Raw genomic sequence first — 25,643 nt, 5'->3', positions numbered from 1 at the left:
TTTATTGCATATATACAGGATGATGGTGTAAAACCTTTAATCGACTCTGTCCTCGCAATATCCGTGCACGATTGGTTGAGAATCGTGTAAAATCAAGATTCCTTTAAAAACGTATGTATAAAAACTAAAAGGGTAAAATAATTGCCGCAATATCGTAGTTTTATAATAGCTATGAATAAATCACTAAATCGATAACTTCATTTCTTCTTGATTATTTCTATCAGTGTTTCCTTGAAACTTTCAAATGTTTGTGAATTTGTATTTTATGACACAATAGACTTCTTATTTATCATAATATTGAATAGTTTACAGTGTACTCAGTATATAGTATAGTTTATAATTTGTTAATTGATAATTATAGACATATTTTCTCATTAATTTCAAAAATTTGGTCGTTCATTTTTATAAACAGTCCTGGAGACACTTCTGTCTCTTCGTGTTACGAAAATACACTATACTCAAGGGGGTTCGAAATGAATGGCTTTTCTGCGTTCTCCCTTGACTTTTCATGCTGGTCGAGCTACGTGTGCATGTATTATTAATTCTGGAACACATTCGTTACGAGTGGATTCGAGCCAATGGTAACAGTCGCGTCACGCGCGCGGAAAAAGGTTTTATCCATCGTTGAACGTGAGTGCTCGGTCCATCGCGATTAATTCCCAGCAGTATCTTAAAGCGACGAAGGGAGAGGTTGAAACTTGCGAGGGTAAAAAATAACGGATGGAAAGCGACCGCCGCAATAGCGGTAAGGTAATATCGAATCGAGCATAGACACGCGAGCTTACTCGAGCTCAGTAGTATTAAGATTATGAATCCATTAGTGAGAACCGGCTAGGCCGAAATACTTCTTAATGTTACTAATGGACTCCTTCACTTTGTACCTTTTACAACGTAAACTGCAACCTATTGTGAATGTAGAGAGCTAATGCATTTCTTCGATTTCTTCTGTACAGTCTTCGCATTGGAAATAAGACGTAATTGGAAAATTAAGACTCTGACATTTTTCACAAATTATCATCAGCTTTCTAATTTTCTCGTTTTATACATATATATATATAAATTGACCCTGAATATTTAAATTCATTAGTTTTTGCACAGAGATAAATTTTTGCAATCTTATTCCACTGTGAAAATAACTATTCCAACTTTTGCCTGATTTTCAAGCGACATCAGTTCGAGAAAGAGAGAGAGAGAGAGGAAAGTAAAGCAAAAGAAGAGCACGAATCGACTTTTTTACTCGGTTCTTCGCAGGTATTTCTGAACCTTCGCTATCAGCCGATAGTCTCACTAGCATTATATCACGATGGCGGCTTTTATAATGGCACCGTGCAATTAAAGCCCGACATGTTTCGCCTGTGCACGAGAGTTACGCGACAACGATAAATGTCGGGCAATAAAGCCGCCGCATTATGTTAATTAAAACGTTGATATTTATTGAAGACATTCCCGGCTCGTTAGCGCTCGCGATTTCTCGGAGAAAACTGGGAGAACACCGGGCGTCGCCCTATTCCAGCTTCCGTCTCGCCATCGGCCCGACGCGTGCAGCCGACGACTCGTTTACTTTAATTACACGAGTAGCAAACAAATGATCCGTCGCGCACAAAGGACCGGAATTAATAGAGTGACGCGTTTCGGTAGTAACGCGTAAAATGAAAAACGCAGGCAAGTTGTATTCGAGCGTTGTATACGCGCGGAGAGAGACCGGCAGCTCGGAAAATTTTATTAACCATAAATACTTGACGCGTTTAAAAAGCCAAATTTTCCTGTTGCGTGCCGTAGAATTTATTTCCCGCCATGCAATGATAAAATGTGTACCTGTTACCCGGTGACTCGTGTACAGAGGACCGTGCGCGGTGCGTACGCGTAAACTCATAAATCGCAAAATCCGCTTTAAAACTTCCGAAACGGTAAAATTTAAAATTAAAAGCGATAACAAAACGATGCGGCATCTAGCATTTGCTAGGGAATGAATAACAAACCGCACAATATATATTCATGTATATTTACAATACATATATGTATGTATATTTTTTCTTCTCGTAATTCAATTTTCGCGATATGCGTCATATAATGCGGTATGCGGGATTAAACCACAATTTCAATAATGGCGCCCGTGCGAAATACGTATCAACCGAGTTGCAGAGAATATTATATATAGCGGAACCACTGAAACTTGGTTACCAAGGACAATGCACTGCTTATTGCATTTGGTTAATAACTGTTCCGTATTTCGGTCAGCTATTATCTTCTATTCACGAGAGTACGTATAACTTATACATATATATACTCTGAAATAAATATGGATGTGCTAGTAGTTAATCAGACGAAATAGCTCGGTATAAAATTGTCACGTTTAAAAAATGCTTTCTGTTTCTTATCATCGCCCTAAGGCATATCGAATCTTAAAATAAAGTTGTCAGCGTTAAGTGTCAGCTTTATGATGACAATCTGCACCTATATTAATACCGAATTAATATTACTCGAAATGCCTTTCAACATTTTTTATCCATCGATAGAGATTTGAATTGTATTTTATTATTTTTGTATATATGGTATTACACGTTATAGACAGTAGAATAACAATTAGGTGAGCTGATGTGACACAATATTGCGTGACAAAACAAACACAAAATGAGCGGCATAATTTGTTATATCGTTTCGATATCGCATAAATGCGTTATAGAGGAAAAGAGTGATCGATGGCGCGAACAGCACGAAAGATAGATGTATTGTACATGCCTCGATCGTCTCGTTCTCTATCGCTTTGTGCGCAAATACCAAATGTTTGAACCACGACACAATCAAAGCGTATTTACCCAGCATGCTTCTCTTGTGCAACGTTTCTAGTCTTACACACGCCGATGTACCGCTTGATCATAATAATTAAATACCATTCGCAAATTTGTCGAATAAATCAGCGCTTTGAAGCAACAGTTATTAAAATTTATAACGTTATAAATTCCTATATGAATAAAAAGATATTGAACAAATTAATTTGGGATTATACAATTGCATAAAATGTGCGTCATAATTGCGTTGCTTATAAAAGATAGGCACATAAATGCGTATAAATGCTAAAATAAATGTCATGCTAAATTGCAAAGTGCCCGCGGTCATCAGCAACGAATATTCGACTGCAATCATATGATCGGTCGTGACGATATTTATGATAATGTGTTAAACATATTAGAGAAATGCGCACGAGGTGCGCATCGCGTATGTTATGAACGAAAACATGGTATTGCCATTTTAATTATAGTGTAACATAATTGCGATATTACAAACGCGGGTCACCAAGGATTTATTTACATAAATCACATGTAGCACGAGCAATAAATATAGCTATTAATAGTGCAGTGCGCATCACCTGCAATGCACGCTGCAATGAATGAGCTTTTGAGTTTCGATAAGTCAACATCGACACATTTTATTAACATTTTATGGTCCAATTATTATGTATTCCAATTTAGATCATCAAGTTATTAAAAGGATCAATACTTTTTCGTAATATGATTGGATATGAATTATTATATCGTACTCATACATATTGTTAAGAATATATTATAATTTTATATACAGATATGTATAAATTTTTAAAAAGGAAGAGAGAGAGAGAGAGAGAGAGAAATATAAATTCAGATTTTAAGATTTAATATAAATTAAAAATTATTGAAGACAAGAATTTTTAAATAATGCAATTTTGGATTTTATCAAATGTTAAGATTACGAATTCATATGTAATATCTATTATATATTTTTTCGATTATCTTTAAATTACCATTTTTTTTAACATAATGAAAAATTTTTGTATTAATTATGAAAATTTTGTAAACATATTTAATATAAAAATAATCTTTGCTTTTCATACTCATATTAAACTTCTGTGGAAAGCTGCGATAAAATACTAATGCTAATATTAATTGAAATAAGTAGTTATTTCTTCAAGTAAATTGCTTTTACACTTCTTTTATAATCTATTTGCCGAGGAATATAAGGTAACGTGCAAGTATACTCGCGGATAACGATCATTAACGACGTTATCCAAGATATTCAAATTAATCACTTGTTTGCTCACAATTAAAATCGCTTATCTATCTCGATGACAGAATAAATGTTAATTGAAACTAATAATTTGCAGTAAATCACACAATTAACGCACATATGTATTTATAGACTTCTATTATGTATACGCTTTGAAAATTCTTTACACTAGTTATCTTATCACAGAACGAGTCCACAAAACTTATTCGTAAAAGAATGTTAGCAAAATATATATTTATAATATTAATATTTATAATTTTTTAATAATTGTGCACCTCTGCAATAAGTTATAGAACTCGAAAGATTGAAATAATTTTAAAAGTTTAAAATTAAATTTAAATATTAATATTTGGTTATTTACAAAAACATAAAAAAAAAATCAAACACCACTAATTTTTCTTCTCGCCAAATATAAATTATTCGAGAAACATTAAATTTTTGGATTAAAAATGTGGAATACTATTAAACGTTATTTAAAGAGGACTGAAAGATTCTCTTTTGAAAAGATATATCATTTTCCTGGGTTTAGCCTTTCATACAGTGTGAAGGACATTAATCCTTCTTTCATGTTGGAAAAACATCTTGATAACGCTCGTGAAACGACACATGACGGGAGAAAAACGCGAACGTACGCTCAATTACACGAGCATGCATTTCAAGTAGTATAACAGGCGATTTTCCTTAATTACTGAATCCTCTACAATACCGACTTTGATTATACTCAGGCACGTGAGCTTCGCTTTCTTGTTCAAATTCTACATACAATTGCGCGAAAGGATTATGATGTTATTTCCGTGGATTTCGTGCGAAATGTATGTACAAGAAAAAAAAACGAGACATCTAAAAGATATACGCTGCAAAGATATATTGTTTATTCTAACGCTTAATAAGAATAGTATCAACGAGTGGTAGAATTATTTATTTAATTTTGCTACTAAATCAATAATACGGGAGATTTCTCTCAAAACACAGACTGCCGATACCAAGTGATAAACTTTGTGTTCGATTTGCCTTACATGTCGAGAGAACGACACCGCGAGGTTGCAATGTATCGTTATTGCGAGCAATACGCAGGCATCTAAATTGAAATTTCAACTTTAAATTGAAACACAAATCCGTCGTAACCTCCGGCAAAAATCTGGCATTGTCACTTCTTTTATTTTCAGAGGTAGCGGATTTTCCCCATGTGAAAATGTACAAAAATCCGATACGTCCATATTTATTGACTGATCCTGGGCATTTTCCCTCTACGCTTCTTCGCGCGTGGAATTTTGCCCGGGTGCCGTTAACAACATAAAAATACATAAGCCTTCGACGCTGCGTTTCAATTATTCGCGAGCTGAATTTTTGGTTTATCGCGAAATCGACTGGCGAAATAATCCCACTGCTCACGTAACCAATTGGATTGTGCTTTCCTCACTCCCACTCTCTCTCCCCTCCCCTTCTATTTCCCCATTCAACATTCTCTTCAAAAAATGTCTAAATATTTCACAGTTATGATTTGCGTGACATGTTCCGCATGTATGTACGTCGACGAGTATGTCGATAAATCACGGGCCAGAGAGCGTAAGGTCCTATAATTTACGTTTTATAGCGACTTACATAACGAAACTGACACGAAAGTCGTTTGATATATGTATATTGAAATTTATTTATTTCTCGTTTTGGATTCGTTTAATGGAATTCTAATTCAAACGTCGACAAAATAAATTCTCGAGTGGTGCAGACAGCGATCCGACAGCGGCCTTGAAGCGGATCTCGCCTCACGATTTCCCACCGCGAAAGCAACGGCAAAGCATTAACGTTAGCGCTAATTAAGCGGCTCGCGTTAACGATAATTAGTCGTCGCCCGAAGAGAGAAAAAGAGAGAAAGAGAGAGAAACGTCGTGTCGCGGCGCCGTTTAGATTTAGACGCCTGATTTCCGAGCATGAAAGCACATCGTGCACTCTCTCTTTCTCTTTCCCTTTGTTTCTATGCAACGAACACGCACCCTTTCAAGTTTCGCTCGCGGCGTTACGTGCGCGCTACGCTCGTGTCCGAACGCGTGAGTATGCGTGTAACTTCATCCTCGACGAGCGATGTACATCATCCGTGATTTACCTCGCAAATATACCGGCGGGCCGAAAGCGTCTGGGAATTTATACACGTAACAGGCTACGCACTCATATTTTATTGTAATTTTTCCGGACGTTAATTACCTTTTACTTCATGCACACGCACACACACGTATCGTTGTGTACAATAATTTAATAAACCAATAAATATAAAATAAAAATTATAAATCGCTAGATATTTGTGAAAACCATCTTTTCTTGTATATTATAATTTTACTTTTTTTACCATTTAGAAAAATAATGAATATATTTTTATAAAAAGCAGAAAATCATATACATAATTTTACAATTTATTTCATTATTATATATAAATTTTATCAGTACAAATATGAAGTTTGAAATTATTTTGATAAGTTGCAATAATTATAAAACCTATACATCTCCGTCATATTAAAAAAAAGCCCGTCAAGTAAAAAAAAATCATAACAGATGCATTGCATTTTGACGTTGTAATCAAGAAAGTCGAGCATAACAGCATGCACGTTTATAATGAGTACGTAGACTGACTGTATGACGTGATTAACGAAGGACGTGACGACGAAAGAGCAGAAACGAAAAAATGACGTAAAGGCAAAAGCATTTTTTCCCAGGCGCTCTTCTACGCGGAAAAAAAATAGCACGAACAGAAGCGCTAAAATGCACGATTCTGACAGGCACTTCCGCCTCGAGAAGTTTTTCGTTAATTGCTGCGCGCATGTTGGAAAGAACAAAAAAAAATGGTTGCCATTGCACTTTTATATTTCAGCATTAATATCGCACAGCGATTTTTTTTCCAATAAAAAATAAATTATTTGCTGCGTTTATAGAATTTGCAAGAAGCATAATAATGATGATGTCAATTTAAGTATTTTATCAATATTGCCTTCGAACAGTAATTTATACGCGATAAAAAGATGAACTACGTTTCATGTTATAAGTATCTACTTATTATTAGTATTTTTTGTTTGAATTATGTGACGATTCTTTCTAAATATAGTTATTATGTATTAAACTGTTAACAAAATGATAATAGTTTTATTCAAATTTATTTATTGATAGTTATAGTTTCACCTGAATATAATTTAATCTAAATACCAGCTATTATTACTACGTGGTACATTGATGTTTCAATCTCTTTTTAATAACATTCTGAATTTTTTAAATTTCTCTTTGATCAATCTGTCAATGTCCTTTAATTGTGAAAATCATATTTCAAAATTAAATTTTTTTAATCAACGAAAAGTATATTCTTTGGTTATATTTGTTTTAAATACCGTTGTATCATCGACAAAAGTTTCAACAAAATTCTGCGTTGCTTTCATTTTCTAATTTAATCTCATACAAAAATATCTCTAGTTTACTAGAGCTTTCCGTGATGGCAAAAATTAAGAGAAATTATTTAAGAATATAAAAATAAAATAGCAGATTTACAGTTTTAAAATACATCACAACCAACAGTTTAATAACAATCTTTTGTACTCCGTAACATATTCAGTTAAATTCTAAAAAATTACGTAAAAATGAAAGAATGCATGTTTTTATTCGAGAATGTAACAAATTGTGTTTATAACATTGAGACTAGATTTCTCAATCATTTTTGTAATTCGTTAATAGATAATGTGGAGAAAGCACATGTTTTTAGAGTCACGATTCACCTGACGCAGCCACATAAATTGCAATTAACAGTATTCTATGTGAGCAACTCGCTGACGGTCATGTCATGATATTTCATAACTATAAACGAGAATTTATGTTTCCAGTTATATTAGTCCGTAATAGAACTTAAAACTATCTTACACAGATTTCACCAGCTTCAATTTGTTATGTCATTGAATAAAATGTTTCATACTTGAACTAACTTACACAACGTACACAAAATATGCGATTGAAGTGAAAAATATTTTAAGTGAAGTTCTTGAAAATTTTTATAATTTTATTTATTTTATAATTTTATTTTATTTTTATATTATAATTTTATTTTATTTAGTTAAATAAATAATGTTTACGAAAATTTAATATATTTTAATCGACTTTTAGCCATGTTATTTTTAAAAAAAGATATATTGCTAAACACAATATATCATATTTTTATTTATTATCGAGAAATAGACGATTTGAGAATAGCCAGAACGGAAAAATTTTACGATAAACGACCTACGCCAGTTGGTGTTTTGGCGAGCTGTAACGGCTGGCAGAAATGGTTGCAAGTGACTCCAATGCGTAAAACGCGACTAACGCGGAAAACGCGAAACGGTATTCGCGAATCCCTGAAGAACAATCGATACAATTACATTCTATCCGGGAGAAGAACGATGAACTGTTTATCGTAAATACTATGCAATGTAACGAAGGATCCTGAAGGTAAGGGAAAAGAGAGAGTTTGAACGATTTTAATATTTTAGCTAGGTCGCGAACAACGGACGGCGTTGTTTAATTATCTTGATTACAATGCCGCTCCGGGATCCGCTGATTGCGCGGACTCCGGAAAAGTACCGTCGGGATCGTCTAACGAACTTGGCCCTTTGATCTTCGCGCCGAAGTTCTTAATTATTTTTCCGCTGTTTCTTTCGGGAAATCGCGCCCGAGCAAACGGTGTCTCGCCACACAGACAATTTATCCGACCGCTTCTCGATTATCCTCTATGTATGCTGTTCTCCTGCCACGATTATGCAAGTTGGCTCAAGAAATTCCTCACCCGCGCGTAGGTGGACCGTGCATTTTACATCATATTTTATTACAATTCCGGTATAATATACTCAAGTCCGCTTTTATGTGGTAATGTAGAAGATATAAAAGGATTTTCTTTTAAATAAAACTCACTCTATGCCCCTTTAACATTTTATTGCGCTATAATAATCGAATAAAGCAGAACACTTTTGCATAATTTAAAAAGTTTAAAATGTACTGTTAGAAATAAATTATCAATCTTAATTTTAATAATGGGTACATGTTCATACATGTATCATGCATATATCATGAAAAAACTTTCTCCTTTTTTCGTCATAAAGTTTAACATACTACCATAATATTCGGCAAGAGATAACGTAAAATTCGAAAGGATAATGGTCAGTGGACCACCCACAATTAATATTGCTATTAGCATATCAATTTTTTACATTTTCGATATATCTCCATTAAATTTCATTTGAATATAAATATTTTATTATCGCATCGGTACACATAATACAATATCAAAATTATATTTTTTAATTATAATTCATTATATAAGATGGTGCACTAATATCAAATATTTTAATATAATTAACATGTGCATATAATTAACTCTGAAATAGTTTATACAAGAAGTTTTTTTGTTACGCAGTGAAACTCTCTCTCATATTATATTTTTCTTTGTTTCATTTTATATATATATATATATATATACACACACACACACATATTATTTTATTGTACCAATTTAAATATTTGAACAACATTAAATTTTTAATTCTGGAAAAATGAAGACGCTAAACTTGAATCTTTCTTTTTATTAAATTTAGAAAAAAGAAAGAAAAGTCGAATAAAATAATACACTACAACATTCAATTTGTTCTACCATAGTCCATAAAAATATCAACTTTATTTACTTTATTTTTTTTCACATAAAATGTACACATTAGAAGAAAAAAATCTATAAATATCGTTTGTCTAAAAAATTGAGACACCATGAAAAAGACTTAAAAATTCTATTCTTAAAAAATATCATCATTGTACTTTTATAACAATGCTTTTTATTTTATAGTATATTTTATTTATATGCGCTTTTCTTTATTTTTTAATATTCACATGTAAGCAATTAAAAATTTACACGCATAAGTGGCCAATTAAAAATTTAATTAATAATTAATTAAATGCTATTATCCATTACAACAAGTTCAAAACAGTTATTCAGAGTATTTTTTGATGTTCTCAATTACATTTGCTAAAAATCTTTATTTATTATTTGTGAGACGACCATATAAATTTCATCTCGCAAATAATTTTTCCACAAATAAAGAATAATACTTTGATACTATCATTTTCAATTTCTTTTATGAAAGCTCTATACGTGTATGTAAATGAATTTTAGTATATATGATAAATCAACAAATCATATATCCAGGATTAAACATTTAAGTTAATCTTTTTCAGTCTATCCATTTTGAAACAACAGATATTACAAAATATTTATATATATTTTTCTGTAATATGTTTGGATTGCTGGTAACTGAACACACATTTAAATATACACTAAACGCACGTTTGATATTTTTTTTACAAATCTGTGATCTCAATATGAAAAAAAAGATTATTTTGTCACTCACCGATCGATGTGCAACAGCCAAGTTGTCGACTACACGTTGAAACTACGTTAATCTGTAACATACAAAAATAAAATATGCATATTACAACAGTGTTCAAAATAACTATTTATTTTTAAAAATTAGTAAAAATAGTCACATATCAATTTTTATATTCGAATAAATATTTAATTAAACAATTTTGTTCTAAATCTATCCTCTTAAATAAAAGCTTTTATATCATAAATAAAATTCTTTCTCGAATTTAAATCATGTTTAAAAACCAATCAAATAATCAGAAAGAAGAAATGATTGCTAATACGTAAAACGACTATATGAATAATAAATTACATATAATCAATATATATGCTCACCCGATGGATGCTCTGCCGATACCTCCCAGGTCTCCCTCTTCCTCTCAAATTACCAGGATTGTCAGATTCACCACATTCACGCCACGCAACACTCGCGAAAATACGCGTTAATTACGATCACGTACAAATTAATTAGTAGAATACGGTAGACGATTGCGCGATTTACAACGGCACTCCCGAAATTAACTGCCCAGATTTGAGCATTAGCAAACTCAATCTTATACATTATGCGATACGATTTGACGAAGTCGAATTAATTATTAATCCTTAGTACACGAGTTTTCCGGTACACACGATAGTTATTGTACATAGTTTATTCGTGGCCCGAATTAATTCTATTTTCATCACTTTTAATGGATATACCTATATAAAAATTATAAGATGATTCTTACATACTTTAACATTTTTACAAAAGATATTTATAAGATTGTGTATTTAAAAAAATTGTATATAAATGTTATGACTAATTACTTGATACTCTTAGTTTTTTAAAGTAATATGCGAGACATGACTGATCCAATCGTGTATATTAAAGATTAATTAGGACACGACGGGTTGTCCGAAAATGTACAATCAAAATTCGGTATTGCACACACGTACATGTTATCTCGAACATAAAACCATAATCACACTTCAAGTTGTCGGTTGAAGTTCCTAATTGACGATTCTATTTTAGTCAATCACGATGCAGCTAGCCCATACATATTGCATTGTGATTGGTTAAAATAGAAAAAAAGAACTGCCAATCGACAATTACAGCTTTACATATCCTGCCCATAATAAACTGTTTGATCGGTATTTTTCCGTTACATCTGGTGATTCGCGCATCACAAAAATAGTGAGAAAATTATAAAATGGATCAAGAATTACCGCCTAATACATATGAGACACATTCGGATTCCAACATTGAGAGAATAATTATATCGTCCCGCATATCAGTACAACTGTCAATACGAGTTTGCGAGTCGCTTATCGTGCGAACTGACTTATCGCACAGGTAATTGTGAATTGATTGCAGGAATTGCAGGAACGTGTTTTCCACTGCTACCTCACAACCGCGCTCCGACGAATGATACGACGCGCGTCTCTCTGCTCGCTGCAATGTAAACAATGATACATAGGTGGTACATCACTGCGTCGCGCTGCGTCACAACAAAAGCCAAGCGCCGAGCGTTAGCTAATTCGAGGAAATACTCAACGGTTATTACGATATCATAAACATGCGTCGAATAACTTTGCATACACCAGATTGATTGCTACAATAAACGATGGATGATCGCGGTTTTCTATCGATTTGAAGACTCGTATGTTAATAAAAAAGGAGTCAATATAAAGTCGTCTTTAAAGCTAATATTATTTTTGTCATACGACAAATTTTTGAAGCCCGTCGATTGATTATAATTTTATAAGTTAAGAAAGAGATTCGAGAATCTCTCTGCTCTGCAGTGAAAACAGACTTGAAAAATTTATCATACGACATAAATGGATAAATGTTAGTTTAAGCTAAAATGTAATATTCTGTAATTTATTCTGCCTCTATTTCCTAACTCTTAGTGATAGTAACGTTATATTGCGCAGCTTTGTTACAACGTACAAAACCTGCGTAACGACAATGTGATGATATCGTTACTGTCATTATACAGAAAGAATGGTTTTGCTAAAATACCTTAAAATTTAACCATAGATACAGATCTGAAAATAATTTTTTAGGTCATCATAATAATTATGTAAAATGTTCAAACTAGAATATCAAGACTTTTTGCAGCATTGCCGATTATATTCGAATGTCCTACACAATTATTTTGATAATCCAACAAAATCAGTTAATAAATCAGTTGTAAATTTTTAGATGTGTCAGCAAAAAATCATTCTTCCAATGTAAAAATTATGTTAGTTAAAATAAAGGCTTACGTCTGAGATCAAGATTTTCATCAAAAATTAGATAATTTGTTCATTGTAACGTCAAATTGACTTTTGACTTGTCACTCCTTGAGATACTACGCTTTTGATGCGTAAGCAATGTACTATGGATCACGTTTATTAGATCGAAAGTTCAAAGCACGAATATATGTCCAGATAGAAGCATCGCATTCAAAAGATTATCGCTGGTAATGTATCGCAATCCCAAACCTCCATTCTATCTCAAGCGAGTGAATCGCGCAAAATACCTTTTGACAAATAGCCGTTCGCTTCAGGTCGCTTATGATGAGCTGTGATCGCGGAAGATAACTAATCGTATGTATTGATAATTACTAAATGCTACCTCATCAGGAACAATCGCATTTCGAGAGATAAATTTGCTTGAAACATGGAACGGATCACGACACTGCCCGCTCGTTCGAGCCTCGCCACACGAATGGCGGCCATGTTTGCACGCACGGCTTTCCTACACTGGGGGCGGTAAAATACAAACGTTGCGAAATTATATAGGGGGAGCGAATTATTCCGTCAGTTTGAACTTAAAGTTATACAAAATTTATAGCAGCAAACAATTTTTTTGCAATAACGTGTTTATAACTACCTTACGGGCCTAATTTATCATGTATTTGATATAGGTATTCTCTAAATCTGAATCAGTGGATAATCACTGGATATCACTGGATATCAGTGGATATCAATGCCAAGTATGCCACTGATAATCAGTAAATTAAATGTGGAAATCCCTAATCTAGCTAATCTTTATTATGTGATCTAATTAACTTGATTTTAGTGCTTAAATTCAATGAATACGGTAATGGGAAATTGAAATTAACGTGCAAATGTCAGTATTTTAGTTATACAGTGAGAGCAAAAAGTATTCGTACAAGGAAATTTTTTATAAAAAAAAATCTTATTTGTAGAAAATAAACATTAAGCAATTAACAATTTTATACAATCGATATATTCTGTTCTAATATGTACAAATGAGCTTTGCATGTATTTCTGATATTATAAACTAAATTTCTTGACTGCACGAATACTTTTTGAGCAAACAATGGAACTTTTAATTTTCGCTTATTTTTCAGATGATATATTTTCTATAATTAATACATATCTGTATCGTGGTTATATGTTCCTTTATTGTGAAAATTTTTAAAATAAAGTTTTTTTAAAAAATATTTTCTCTGTACGAATACTTTTTATACTGTATAATACTCAAATATTCTTCCTTTTTTAGTTGATCATCAGTGCTAAGTATGCCAGTGAGTAATTAGTGTGACTAGACTATCCACTGGGTCAGATTTAGAGAATATACTATAGTATATATAACTAGTATCTTTTTATTGAATTATCGTAAAATTTTAGCGATAAACATATACCTGATATACGTATTTAATTAATCATTTTGGTATATATTGTATCAATTTAGTACGTCATTCTTTAAATACATAGCTAAAATTAAGATAATTTAATAGAAAGTTACTAATTAATACGCGTATTAAGAGTTTAATATAAACTAAGTCATATAATCACAAATGCTTCTTTATGAGAGCACAAGCATGAAGCATTTCAAGTGTTCAGTGTAACACATCGAAACATTTTATATAATAAAATAAAACATCTTTTTCAACTAACGTGCAAATATGTAATAGATAATATTTAACGAACTGTTGCATTAAATATAATCTTCACGAGAAATATCTTTGATTTATATGTTTCATTAAGTATTTTAAAAATTTTCCGAGAATAGAGATAGTTATCTATTTCATTTGATTATCATATAGTTTTTAAATTAATCAATATATATTAAAAGGAAAATAATAAATCGCGGTACTAAAAGAGATACGTTCTCTCAGCAATTATCACATTCCTTTTTTTTTCCCCTCCCTACGTTTGTAATTGTTACTATAACACACAGTAGATTCATCCTTACATTTTGTCGGTACATAAAACTGAGATTTCATCTCACGCCTTGAACACTTAATGCATTCCGCCGCGTTCCTGAATTACACGATGAGCGTAATAGACGCTCGGGTACGTCCTGTTTTACAGCGCGGGAGGATGCCCGACTCGTGAGATGCACGCCATCGTGATAAAGCTCGCGTGGGTCATCGCGCTCACTTTATGTTCTCGCGATATGGGGTCGGTCCACTTGGAGGGTAAGAACACAGAAAAATCACGCGGCTACAAGGACTATCTGAAATCTAAGGGACTCCATGTCGTTTCCCTCAGTATTATGGCGAGTCCACGTCGGTCGTTATACGTAACCGGCGCATTTGTCTTTTCTGAACTAGTTGCACCGACCAGTGTACGACTGTCAGGAAACCTTGAAGGAGATGCATGCGCTTCCGCTGGATAAAACGTTACAAATTGCTGCTTTGTAGCGCGCCGAGGTCGCGAAAGTGATATTAGGAGAAATACGCTACGTGTCGCATATCTTGTTGCTTGAATGTTTTATCAGTCAATTTATGCGTTTCCCATACATATTAAGGAGATGCACTTATTGATCATTAAAATAATTCTTTATCTGTCATGAGAATAATATGAATTTTTAAAGTTGTTTCAGTATTGACGAATATATGCTTGTTTTTTATTTGATGTTTTATTTAATCTCTCAATCTCATTGTTAGTCTTTTTTTTACATAAATGAAATTTCATTCTCAAATTTTATTTTTATTTTTATTCAAATTTCAATTTTTGTTGGATAACATTTGAATTAAAAATTACTTAATAATACTAGAAATGTTAAAAGTAACCGTTTTTTTCCATAAATTTTTTTTTATATATTTTTAAAAAAATCGAATTACTTGAACTGGGCTAAACAAAAAAATTGCAGATTGCAGACGGATAGGGAATAAAAATATGATTGCAGACGAAGGAACAAAAAAATTTAGTGCAAAAATTGAATGCTTGCAAATTGTGTGATTTTATTTTTATTGTAATTAAGAGTATATACAATATTTATAAAATATATAAATATATTATTTTATAAACATATTATTCTATAAATATAGTATTTTAAAAATATATTTATAAAATATAGGCTCTATCTATAAAATAGAGCAACAATCTTGAGCGAATCTAAAGCTAAAAGTACTTGTATGTTACAAACAACATTGTCTACACGATTATGGTTGAACACGTTGGTTTAACAGCAGTATTTTTAGACGTTCTCAATACTACCAACGCTTGCATATTTATCTAAAAAAAAAAAATCAATATTTATATAAATTTATCAGATTTACAAGTTTACCATATACGGGATTGAAGAATTTGATCGATGGCCTGCATTCATTTCTAGGACATGTTAACAAAGGCTACCCGCACAAGTCAGCTTTATTAATTTTATAAAATAACCTCATATTTTTTATACTGAATATTCATGAGGTATACACGTAACATTTAACGTTATTGGATGAATTCTAGTTGCGCATAGTTGGATCTACGGCTGATCGACGATTCGAATACGCGAGAGCGAGAATGCTTATCTAAATTGTAAAAAGGTTCCAGGTTATTTCCATGCTTCGTAGTTCGGGTCAGACAGTGTTGCACCGCTGCAACGTGGGCGAATATTTATTTTTGCTTGACTAGTTACACCCGCTAACGAGCCTCCCACACTGTCGGAAATTCTTAAAAGTGTAATATATCCTCCGGGCGAAACGATATTTTACTGCTCTCGGTTACATTACAAGTATCGCCACTTAAAATAATAGGGCGCGAGTACCTTGCCGGTCGCAAAGTACACCTTGTCATTTATAAGACATCAAATGTTGTTGTAAATAATATGAAGAGATGCCTTGGATTAATTATTAATTACAATAACTATCTCTTATAGAAGAAAACATTATTAAATCATATCATTACAAATCATATGTTGATACAAAATGCATCAATCATAATAACGTATTCTGCGGTCAAAATTAATGGATAAATAATATATTTACATATTTTATAAGGCACATATTACATTTGCAAAGCATATTTGCAATTCTAATTGTAATTATAATTTATTTATCTCTGTGTAAACAAAATAACAATACTTATTTCATATAATTTAATAGAAAAAAGTGTTTGTAATCCTCAAGAACGTTCGCTATTATTTTTCACCTGAGACTTTGAGTACAAAAACAAATTAAGAAGTTATTTACCGCCTGAATGATAAATCGATCGATCAATTACCACGTTTAGCGCAAACTTTAAGGCGTTTTTCTTTGCTGCATTTTAGGTCAGTTCGCGTAGCTCCCTTTATACGTGACCCCACATTTATCTTTGCTGAACTACTTGCGTCGGCAAACGAATCCCACCACAGCACGACCGCGGAAGTAGAACAATAGTTTGACGCTCCTCCGCCGCTTCGCTTATATAACTATGCAGGGATGTTTAGCATCGATTCTGCTGTTAGGTGTACATACGCTAACAGGCCGTCGCGTCGCACGCAGCTGGTGGAGAAATGTTAAAATGCAAGCGGCGAATTAGTGGCTGGTCGCGTTCCGCCGCCACAAACAGCGATTGTTATTTCTGCTCTGGACACTGTGTCTAAGAAACATGATGTTCACTTTGAATGGTGCTACTCGGACTTCAGAGACGAATCGAATGATTCCTTTGTTGAAGACAATGGTCAATTGTAAATTGATGTCACGGGCAACGCCATGCTATTGACCATAGAATATTGGTTAAATTGGAGGTAAATTTATTGATTTAAATAATACAATAAGCAACTATTTTATTTTACAAATATGCAATATATAATTTAAAATTTAATGTATATAATATCGTATAATAAAAAAAAAATATATATATATAACATAAAATATATAATAATAAATATATGAGTAAAAAATGCCATTCGGTCAAGGTGTTCTTCGTGTCTAATGTTTCTTGTAAATTTCCAATTCAAATAAACTGTGCGTCGATTATTTATCGATCTTGAAACTGTTCTAAACTGAAGCTGAAGTAGTAATATCACAAATTAAATAGACAAACGATTTAATATTGTTAAAAAATACTATTAAATATTTTATAATAAATCTAAAAAATATCATAAAAAATTAATATTTTTATAAATTATTCGGACATAAATTATAATTGTTGAAATGACATTAACTAAATTTGTCATTAAATTGTTTTTTTTGAAAAATGAATATTGTATGTGAAACAAAGGAAACGCTCATTTTACTTTTTGGATATAACAAAGAAAAGTAGCTTGATTCAAGCCATGCAACATTTCTTCCGTCTTTACAGACTTTCTCGCAGCTGTCGTTACGATGCAATCATAAGAAATTCATGTGGAAGCAGCTCTCTCTCAGTATCGTTACGACAAATATCATGTTTTTATTGATTCTCGAGTTTCCGAGCACTTCCCATGTGCCGGACAGTTTCCTTCTTCTATTTTATTTTCCCTCGTCTTTTACTTTATTTTCACGTACAAAATGCTACATAGCTAGTACATCATGGTTGATAAGTCACCATATCACACTGTAAATAAATATACACAGGCATACGAGCGCGATCTTACATCCGGGCGTTAATATTTGGTTTTACACGCGGGTTGACACGCGCGCGCGATGCGTCGTGAAGAATGACCAGCTGGCGTGAGACAAAAAAGAAATTTCATCTGGAGGCATGCCAGTCCAATAAATTCAAACGCGGACCTGGCGACGTTATGTCCCAGCGTAGAATCTCTGTCTGAATATTTCAGAAGTCAGCGTGTGTTTATTGCGCTTCAACCTCCCTCGCCGCAATAAGTTTCCACGGTAATGCGACCAAAGCTTAAGTTTAAACACCATGTTAATTGCATTGTTCTGGGACGAAGCACAAAACGACAGTCAGTAAATGCCATCCGCTTTCCGCGCCAAACTATTATCCTATGAATCAACGGTCCTCAGTTTCAACTCACAATTATACTGTTATTGTCTCGTAATATGCATAGAAGTTTGTTTCATCTGTTATCCAACGAGGCAGTAACGTAAATTGTTGTTCCCATGTTAGAAAATTTAAGTTAACTTGTCTAATCTTTATGACATTTAAATGCTTTTAATTCAATAAAATATAGAAGATAAATTTTGAAGTACAAGCGACGTCTAGTTTCTGCAAGTTGCCCAATAGTTCACTTATGGAATATACACTATGGCGATCACATTCTTTCCGTTCCATTTGTCACGTTTATTCGAGAATAGCGAGTCGGGCGAAAAGCCGTCGATACGTCAAATTGACACGATGCCCGTTCGCCTTTTTTCATCTTCGCCAATCCAAAGACATCAAGTCGATGCTTCGCCAGTAAACTTAATCAAGAGCATTCCACTTGCATTTCTGCGTTGACATGCAGAAGACTATATTTTCTCTCCGAGAGCGGTGGTTCTCTTTCTTATCTGATACGATATTTTCACTGTATAGCTGTCTCGGTTCGCTTTTCATTCTGCTCGCTGTGAAATTTTTATGAGTTGGAGCAAAGGTCCAATCACAAAAATGAACGGTTATTCTAAATGTTATTTTCAACTTATCCGGATCTTTTGCGATTTCAAGCGCTACGAATGTGCTGGAAATCTAAAATACGATCTATCGTACGAAGATCGTATTTTCACGAGAAAACAAATTGGATATTATTGCCACAAGGTGTACGTTATTACGCTCCAGATTCGTAACTTCATATAAAAATTATACGACGTAAACAAAATAAAGCACTCTATCACACGTGGATTGCGAATTGCGCGAACTTTCATATTATACTATGTCAATTAAACTATAATAATAATAGAGAAAGAAGCAGAACTTCTCTCTCTCTCTCTCTTTTCCTGTTATCAATATTTTTAAGTATTTAATATTATTATATAAAGGTTAAAATCAAAACAAATTAAAAAAAGCTTAATTTTATTTTAATTTAGTTTAATTTAATTTCTGACACTTCTGTCAGCATAATCATATTTGAAAAAAAAAAATGTTTGCCATAAACAAGTTATATTTTTAAATATTAATTAGTTTTATTTATGTGGTGTAATTATGTATACCTGGAACATATTAAAGATATTAATTAAATGTTTTAAATAATTCTATGTTATAAATACATTTTTTAAATTCCATATTTTATATTCTAAATTGAAATTATAATTATATTATAAGTTATGTGTATAAAAATGCATGATAACGCACGTATTAATCATTTCCTTATCATAAATATCATTGATAATCATATAATCAAACTGAATCAGATAAATTGAAATTGAAAACTAATAAGACTTGGCTCGTGGCAAACTACCATCGTTAACTGTCAATATTACGTCACGATCGATGAATTACTTTGCATCTACCAAACATCCGGCGCGCGTATGGTAAATGGAGGATTACGTCGCGATATTTCCTAGCAGTTACACGTACAGCACGTGATACCAGTACGGGCGCACGCCAAGTCTGAATATAATCACTACCCATAAATCATTCGATTCCCAGATCCCCGGCGGGAAGACGAAGCGAACAGCTCTGCTCGCGAGAAAATCGAGACTCGCACCAGTATCCAATCCTCCATAGACTCGTCTCACCTTGTCGCGGCTCGATTCTCTCCCTTATCTCCGCCGGAGACATTTCTACGACATTAAGCAGGCGTATCGACATACCGCGACGCGCAGTGCCACGTGTGAGATACGACCGGATATCCGGTCGATCCCACAGCGGTATCCCCTGTATTCCTTCCCCTGGTGTTCCTCGCAGAAGCTCTCGTTCGGGGCGGTTGTCTGCAAACTTTGATTACATCTGCCAGCAGCCTATCCTCCCTCTCGTCTCCCCTGTCTTCTCATCCCACCGCAACTCAAATATAGACACGCACCACCAACGCCTTATTCTTGGACGTTGTCTACCACCAGTCATACTCTGACTGTCCCTTCTATTCCTTCAGATTTTCACCATCGTCCATCCCATCAGATTTACCACCGTCAAGTACTCTTCCTCCCATCTCTCGCGTCTCTTCTGCTCCCTCCTTTGCGAAAACCCATGGAAACGTATTTAGCGAATGTCCCGGTTGGCGACGCGAAATGTAATTTCGTTAGCTGCTACGTGAGTTGCCTGGCAAAGTGCAAGATAAAAATTGTGCTTTCTAGGATGCTATTGGACTTCTGATGATCAAATCGAATCAATAATGAGATTTATAATTCAAATTGTAAAAACGCGTCGATAGTCAGTCATCATTGCAGCTGTAGATCTATCAGCATGTCGGATTATTAAATTTCTTTCTTAAATCGTAATTATATATATTCCATTTTTATTCGATCGAGCTCTACACAGAGAAAAATTTCTTGTTGAAAATGAACGAACTAGAAAATTCTGATCATATCAATTCAGAATTCTGATTATCTCAAATTATTCAACCAGAGAAGTTTGATTTGTCTATTTTTAATCAGAATTCCAATTGCAATCAGATTCTTTTTTCAGTATTTAACGAATATTACTCTCATCATTGTTTGGATATTTGAGGCAATAATTTATCTTCATTTAATGATGAGAATTCATTTTATTGATGACACCTAATTTACACACGAGTCACGCTTTAATGACCTTTGTACCATCATGTATTGCCATGCAATCCTATTTTATTTAACAATTCGAAACTGTATCAATTTATCGTTGTATTTTAAATAGATTTTCAATGCTCAAGTTCAAAGGTTTTTTAATTACACTATTAAATTTTAATTACAATACGTAGACACTATAATTTTAAATGACTATTCGTGTGTACGTTGTGTGAAAGAAAAAGAAATAATTGTTTTACTTTATCTCGAGAAAGATACGTAAATTAACATCGACTTTAAGTGACATCTGGCAAATATTCCTTTGTCGATCGAATAACACGGATATTTACAGAATAAACGCAATAAACATATTGCGAAATTTTGTCTCGTTACAATGACGAATCGAAATTATCGCTTTAAGTCAGCGATCCTTTACATCGTTCAGATACTTCTCCATTGAGTTCGCTGGGCAAAGGTTTTCCATACAAACGATTACCCGAACGATTGCCGTTATTACTTTCCGAGAAGACGCCGCGCTATTTTAATTGAGCGTAACACCGCATGAGATGACGGAGTCTTCGCGAAAGGCTACATTAACGTTCCTAGAAGCGCAAATCCGTCGTGCAAACGGCATACGCCAAGTTTCTGTCTTATTCTATGAGTTAGCGGTTGGTTCATGAACCGACGATATTTCGCCATGGAGGATGTCGTCAATGACTTTGAATGATCGCGGTAATTATGAGGAAAAGGCAACGCGGTTTAAACTTTTGTTGTGCTTGCATTCGATCATCGTAAAAGATGATAAAATGAGTTCGCGTTATTACAAAAAAAATTTAAAAAAAAACAACATAAATATTTTATAAATTAAAAAAGTTTGTAATATTGTAAAAATAGTTTTAATCATCTATCCTTATATTTTTATATAATGTAAAAACCGAAGCTAAATTATTACAATGCTATTCTAGCGATGACATTGTTTGTTCATCATAATGACGTTCGTCGTTCGACAAAAGAACCATGGGAAGTAGTGACAACGATAACAGGAAAAGTGACATCGTTCGTTAGGTAGCTTCTAAAGCTCTCGTTAGACGCTGGGTAGCCGTCACCGTTTTATCCCGTCGAGAATTAATCGAATCGGCGATAAAGTGGATTATGCGTCGAGGTTCGATGGGCCTCGATTCCATAATGCGATTGGCCATGCTCCTCTCGTGGGAGATATTTTCAGCTTCCTTCAAGTATAATGATTCGTAATTAGATATTACCTGCAATGTATTAAGGAGGGCGCTTAATATCTTAATAGAGTTAACGGAAAGTATTCATAGTCATTACCGTGGGGTAGTATAATTAACTAGCTCGCAACCGACTCGGCAGAAGTGATTTTTCTACTTTTAGCAAATTTTTCTTTTTGAAATACCTTTGCGAGAATTTCTCAAATTACTGCTGTCACATTATATTTAATAAATATCTATTTACAAGTATATTTATTCGCGAAATTCTATAATATATATATATGTAAGTAATCAAAATTAAATTAATTTAATAAAAATGTATTTATTGAAATAAGAATGTTATATAAGATTATGTGATCAGAGAATTTATAGAATAATATGAATTTTTAATTGTTCGTCTATAAAAACAGAACTCTACTGGCGACAAATGATTTGAAACAAATCACATTTTATCGAGTGTCCGTACAAGCTTATCCTATGTGCAAGATGTGGACTTTGGAAATATAACTCCGTCATTTTGTCGTCGGTGAAGAATTACATGTCAGTAGACGAAAACGAGGGAATAATTTACGCCGGTTGTCGGGCTAGAAAGGAGAAATCTGCGTTGAGAGGAGAAAGCGCTCGTAGGCTGACTTTGTTACTCGCTCTTACCCCGAGCTTTTTGTCAGGTAAAAAGTTTCCACGGGAAAAGGAACCAATTTAATAAGGCCTTAATAACTTCCCCGAGGGAGGCAGACGCTTGGCGTACGGCTGTGTTTGACGGCTACTTCACAGTCTTCTCCTTTTTCGACATGAAGAGTAAATTCACGCTTCCTCGTAACGGAGTGGTGGTATAACCCTTTATTGGCAGAACGGCGATACCGCGCTCGTCATTCTCACTCCTCGCGTACGATTGTTCAGCTTTTATTTCGCGTCAAGGGTGGGTACAACTAACATTCGCTGAGTCGACAGAATTGTGTGCCGACGAATCTTGTGGCATGAAATCACATTACATTAGGAATAAAAGTTTTTTAAGTACATTTATCTGCACAATACACAATATAATTACACGTGAAATAACATGTTTATTCTACTTGTTGGATTATTATATAATTTATCGATGAATGAGCGTGCTTAATCGAGTAACTAATTTATTATTTTTTACTTGTCAAGAACTGAAATATTAACATCTATTTTGTTCTTTTTGTTGCAGAGATCTTCAAGGAAATAATGTATCGGTGATATTCAAGACCGATTTTGAAGACATGGCAACGCTCCATGTTTTGTAAGTAGAAATATTCTTGATTCTCTTAATTTAAAATTAGCACTAAAAGTGTCATCATTTCTTTCTCAGCACTAAAAAAAACTAAAAAAAAGCAAACAAATAAATTACTATGAAGATAAAGAAAGAAAAATGAATGATGAAAAATTAAATATTTTATCAGTATAAAATATCTAATATATATCATAATTATTGAAAAATCGAAATCAGAATCACTTTTTGCAAAAGATATATGTATAATATTAATCTAAAAAAAATAAACAGTATCAACAATGATTGCTTAGTACTTCTAATGTTATTTCTAGTGTAAATAACGAATATATTTTATTTTTTTTAAATTGCATTAACTTTTATAGTTCTCCTTAATTACATTTAAAATAATAATATCTAGAATGTAATTAAGAGTTTCTACAACTATGTCAAAATTATATAATAGTCACGTATTAACTTTTATATCGTATTATTTTGATATGAATCTATTAGACAATATATAGAATCGTTCATGTTGATTATTATAATATTACAACAATTCTTTTTTATTGATATTGTATATTATACGGAAATATTTTTAATTTACAGGTTACTATCAAACAATCAAATACACACCATCGAAAGAGGGGCTTTCCAAGATTTGGTGGCGGTGGAAAAACTACGGTTAAACAATAATCAAATACGTCATCTGCCCGATCTTCTCTTCAGCAATATGATGAATTTAAAACGGCTGTGAGTACGATAGAACATTACTATTGTTATTATTATATAAATTGATCGGAGAACGCACCATTTCTAAATAGATTTGTCGACAATCAGACTTCATTTACGCAACATTACGAATAAATATCTACTGACATTCATGACTATTTGCGTTATGTATTAACGTCTCACTAACAGGTTTGACGGGCGTAATTGCGGTGATATTGCGAATTTGAATTATTTCATCGCTGTAGCGAGATATCGACGAGCGTAAGAACAGAATTCGTTAAGAGCCGCGAGCGTATTATGCCGCGGGATTTATGCGTTCTGTCAGCGGTATACGGTATATAACGTGCGGGTAAATGGCGCAGCGGCATTGCGAGATACGAACGATGTTGCAACGAGTCTACAACGTCATGAAAGTTTGCAATATCGTAGCAACATCCGCGCCGGTGTTTCGCACGCGAGGGGATCGCGGGTTTCTCGGTAAGCGAAATCTCGGGAGAATAATTACACGTGAGATCAGTCCGAATGTCAGATTCCAGACACGCATAATACGCACGTGCATTGTGACCTCCGCATTTCGTCTCTGCCTCTTCTCTCTCTCTCTCTCTCTCTCTCTCTCTCTCTCTCTCTCTCTCTCTTTCTCATCATTGTGTCAAGCGCAACGATAAGGGGAGAAGGTTTATATCGTATAAACTTTTCAGACGACGGCCTACATATCTATCGTATGTATATATGTATTGCAAGGAGGGTAAACTGGGGGCTTGTATAACCTGCCACACGAGACTCCTCGATCGAATGTACGCGCCACTGCATACGCGACTTTTCACCCCAGGCTTTAGCTTCTTAAAGGTGATCGTTCGATATGCAACGTTCTGATGCCCACCATTGTTCCAACGCTTTCAGCTTACATTCGCCTCTGTGCACGCGAACTCACCAAAGTATTTCCTATCTTACGTGACCAACTGCTTGAGTACGCGCTTATCGCTGGCCGACTGTCTTATTAGCGAGACCTGATTCAGTAACGGTGAAGGTGAAACGAATAAGATGGGGATTGTAGGATTTTAGACATTTGCCAGGCACAGAGATCGATAAAGTCATTACTTAGAAATGATAAAATCAGTGCTCCGCGTTATACATGAATCTTTAATGAAACATGGTGAGTCGAAACCAGTCACGTGCATCGGTATTTTCGAATGCTAAAAATAAATTATTTTTTAATGATAACCAAGAAATAATTATCAATGAAATGC

At 33.7% G+C, this 25,643-nt stretch overlaps 1 protein-coding gene across 5 annotated transcripts in view; it reads left to right on the top strand.

Annotated features, from left to right (window-relative positions):
* sli (slit guidance ligand) overlaps positions 1 to 25,643 on the top strand; it is a 354,258-nt gene that overhangs the window by 286,410 nt on the left and 42,205 nt on the right. For all 5 annotated transcript variants that reach the window (XM_011070696.2, XM_011070695.2, XM_087404862.1 and 2 more), the window contains exons 2-3: positions 23,626 to 23,697; positions 24,274 to 24,417. In XM_011070696.2, coding sequence (XP_011068998.1) covers positions 23,626 to 23,697; positions 24,274 to 24,417 — 216 coding nt within the window. The remainder of the gene's footprint in view (positions 1 to 23,625; positions 23,698 to 24,273; positions 24,418 to 25,643) is intronic.

Source organism: Acromyrmex echinatior, chromosome 1, assembly GCF_024713525.1.
Source record: "Acromyrmex echinatior isolate Ae372 chromosome 1, ASM2471352v2, whole genome shotgun sequence".
Taxonomy (NCBI): domain Eukaryota; kingdom Metazoa; phylum Arthropoda; class Insecta; order Hymenoptera; family Formicidae; genus Acromyrmex; species Acromyrmex echinatior.
Note: the sequence above shows the minus strand (reverse complement) of the source record. Positions and strands in the feature narration are given on the sequence as shown.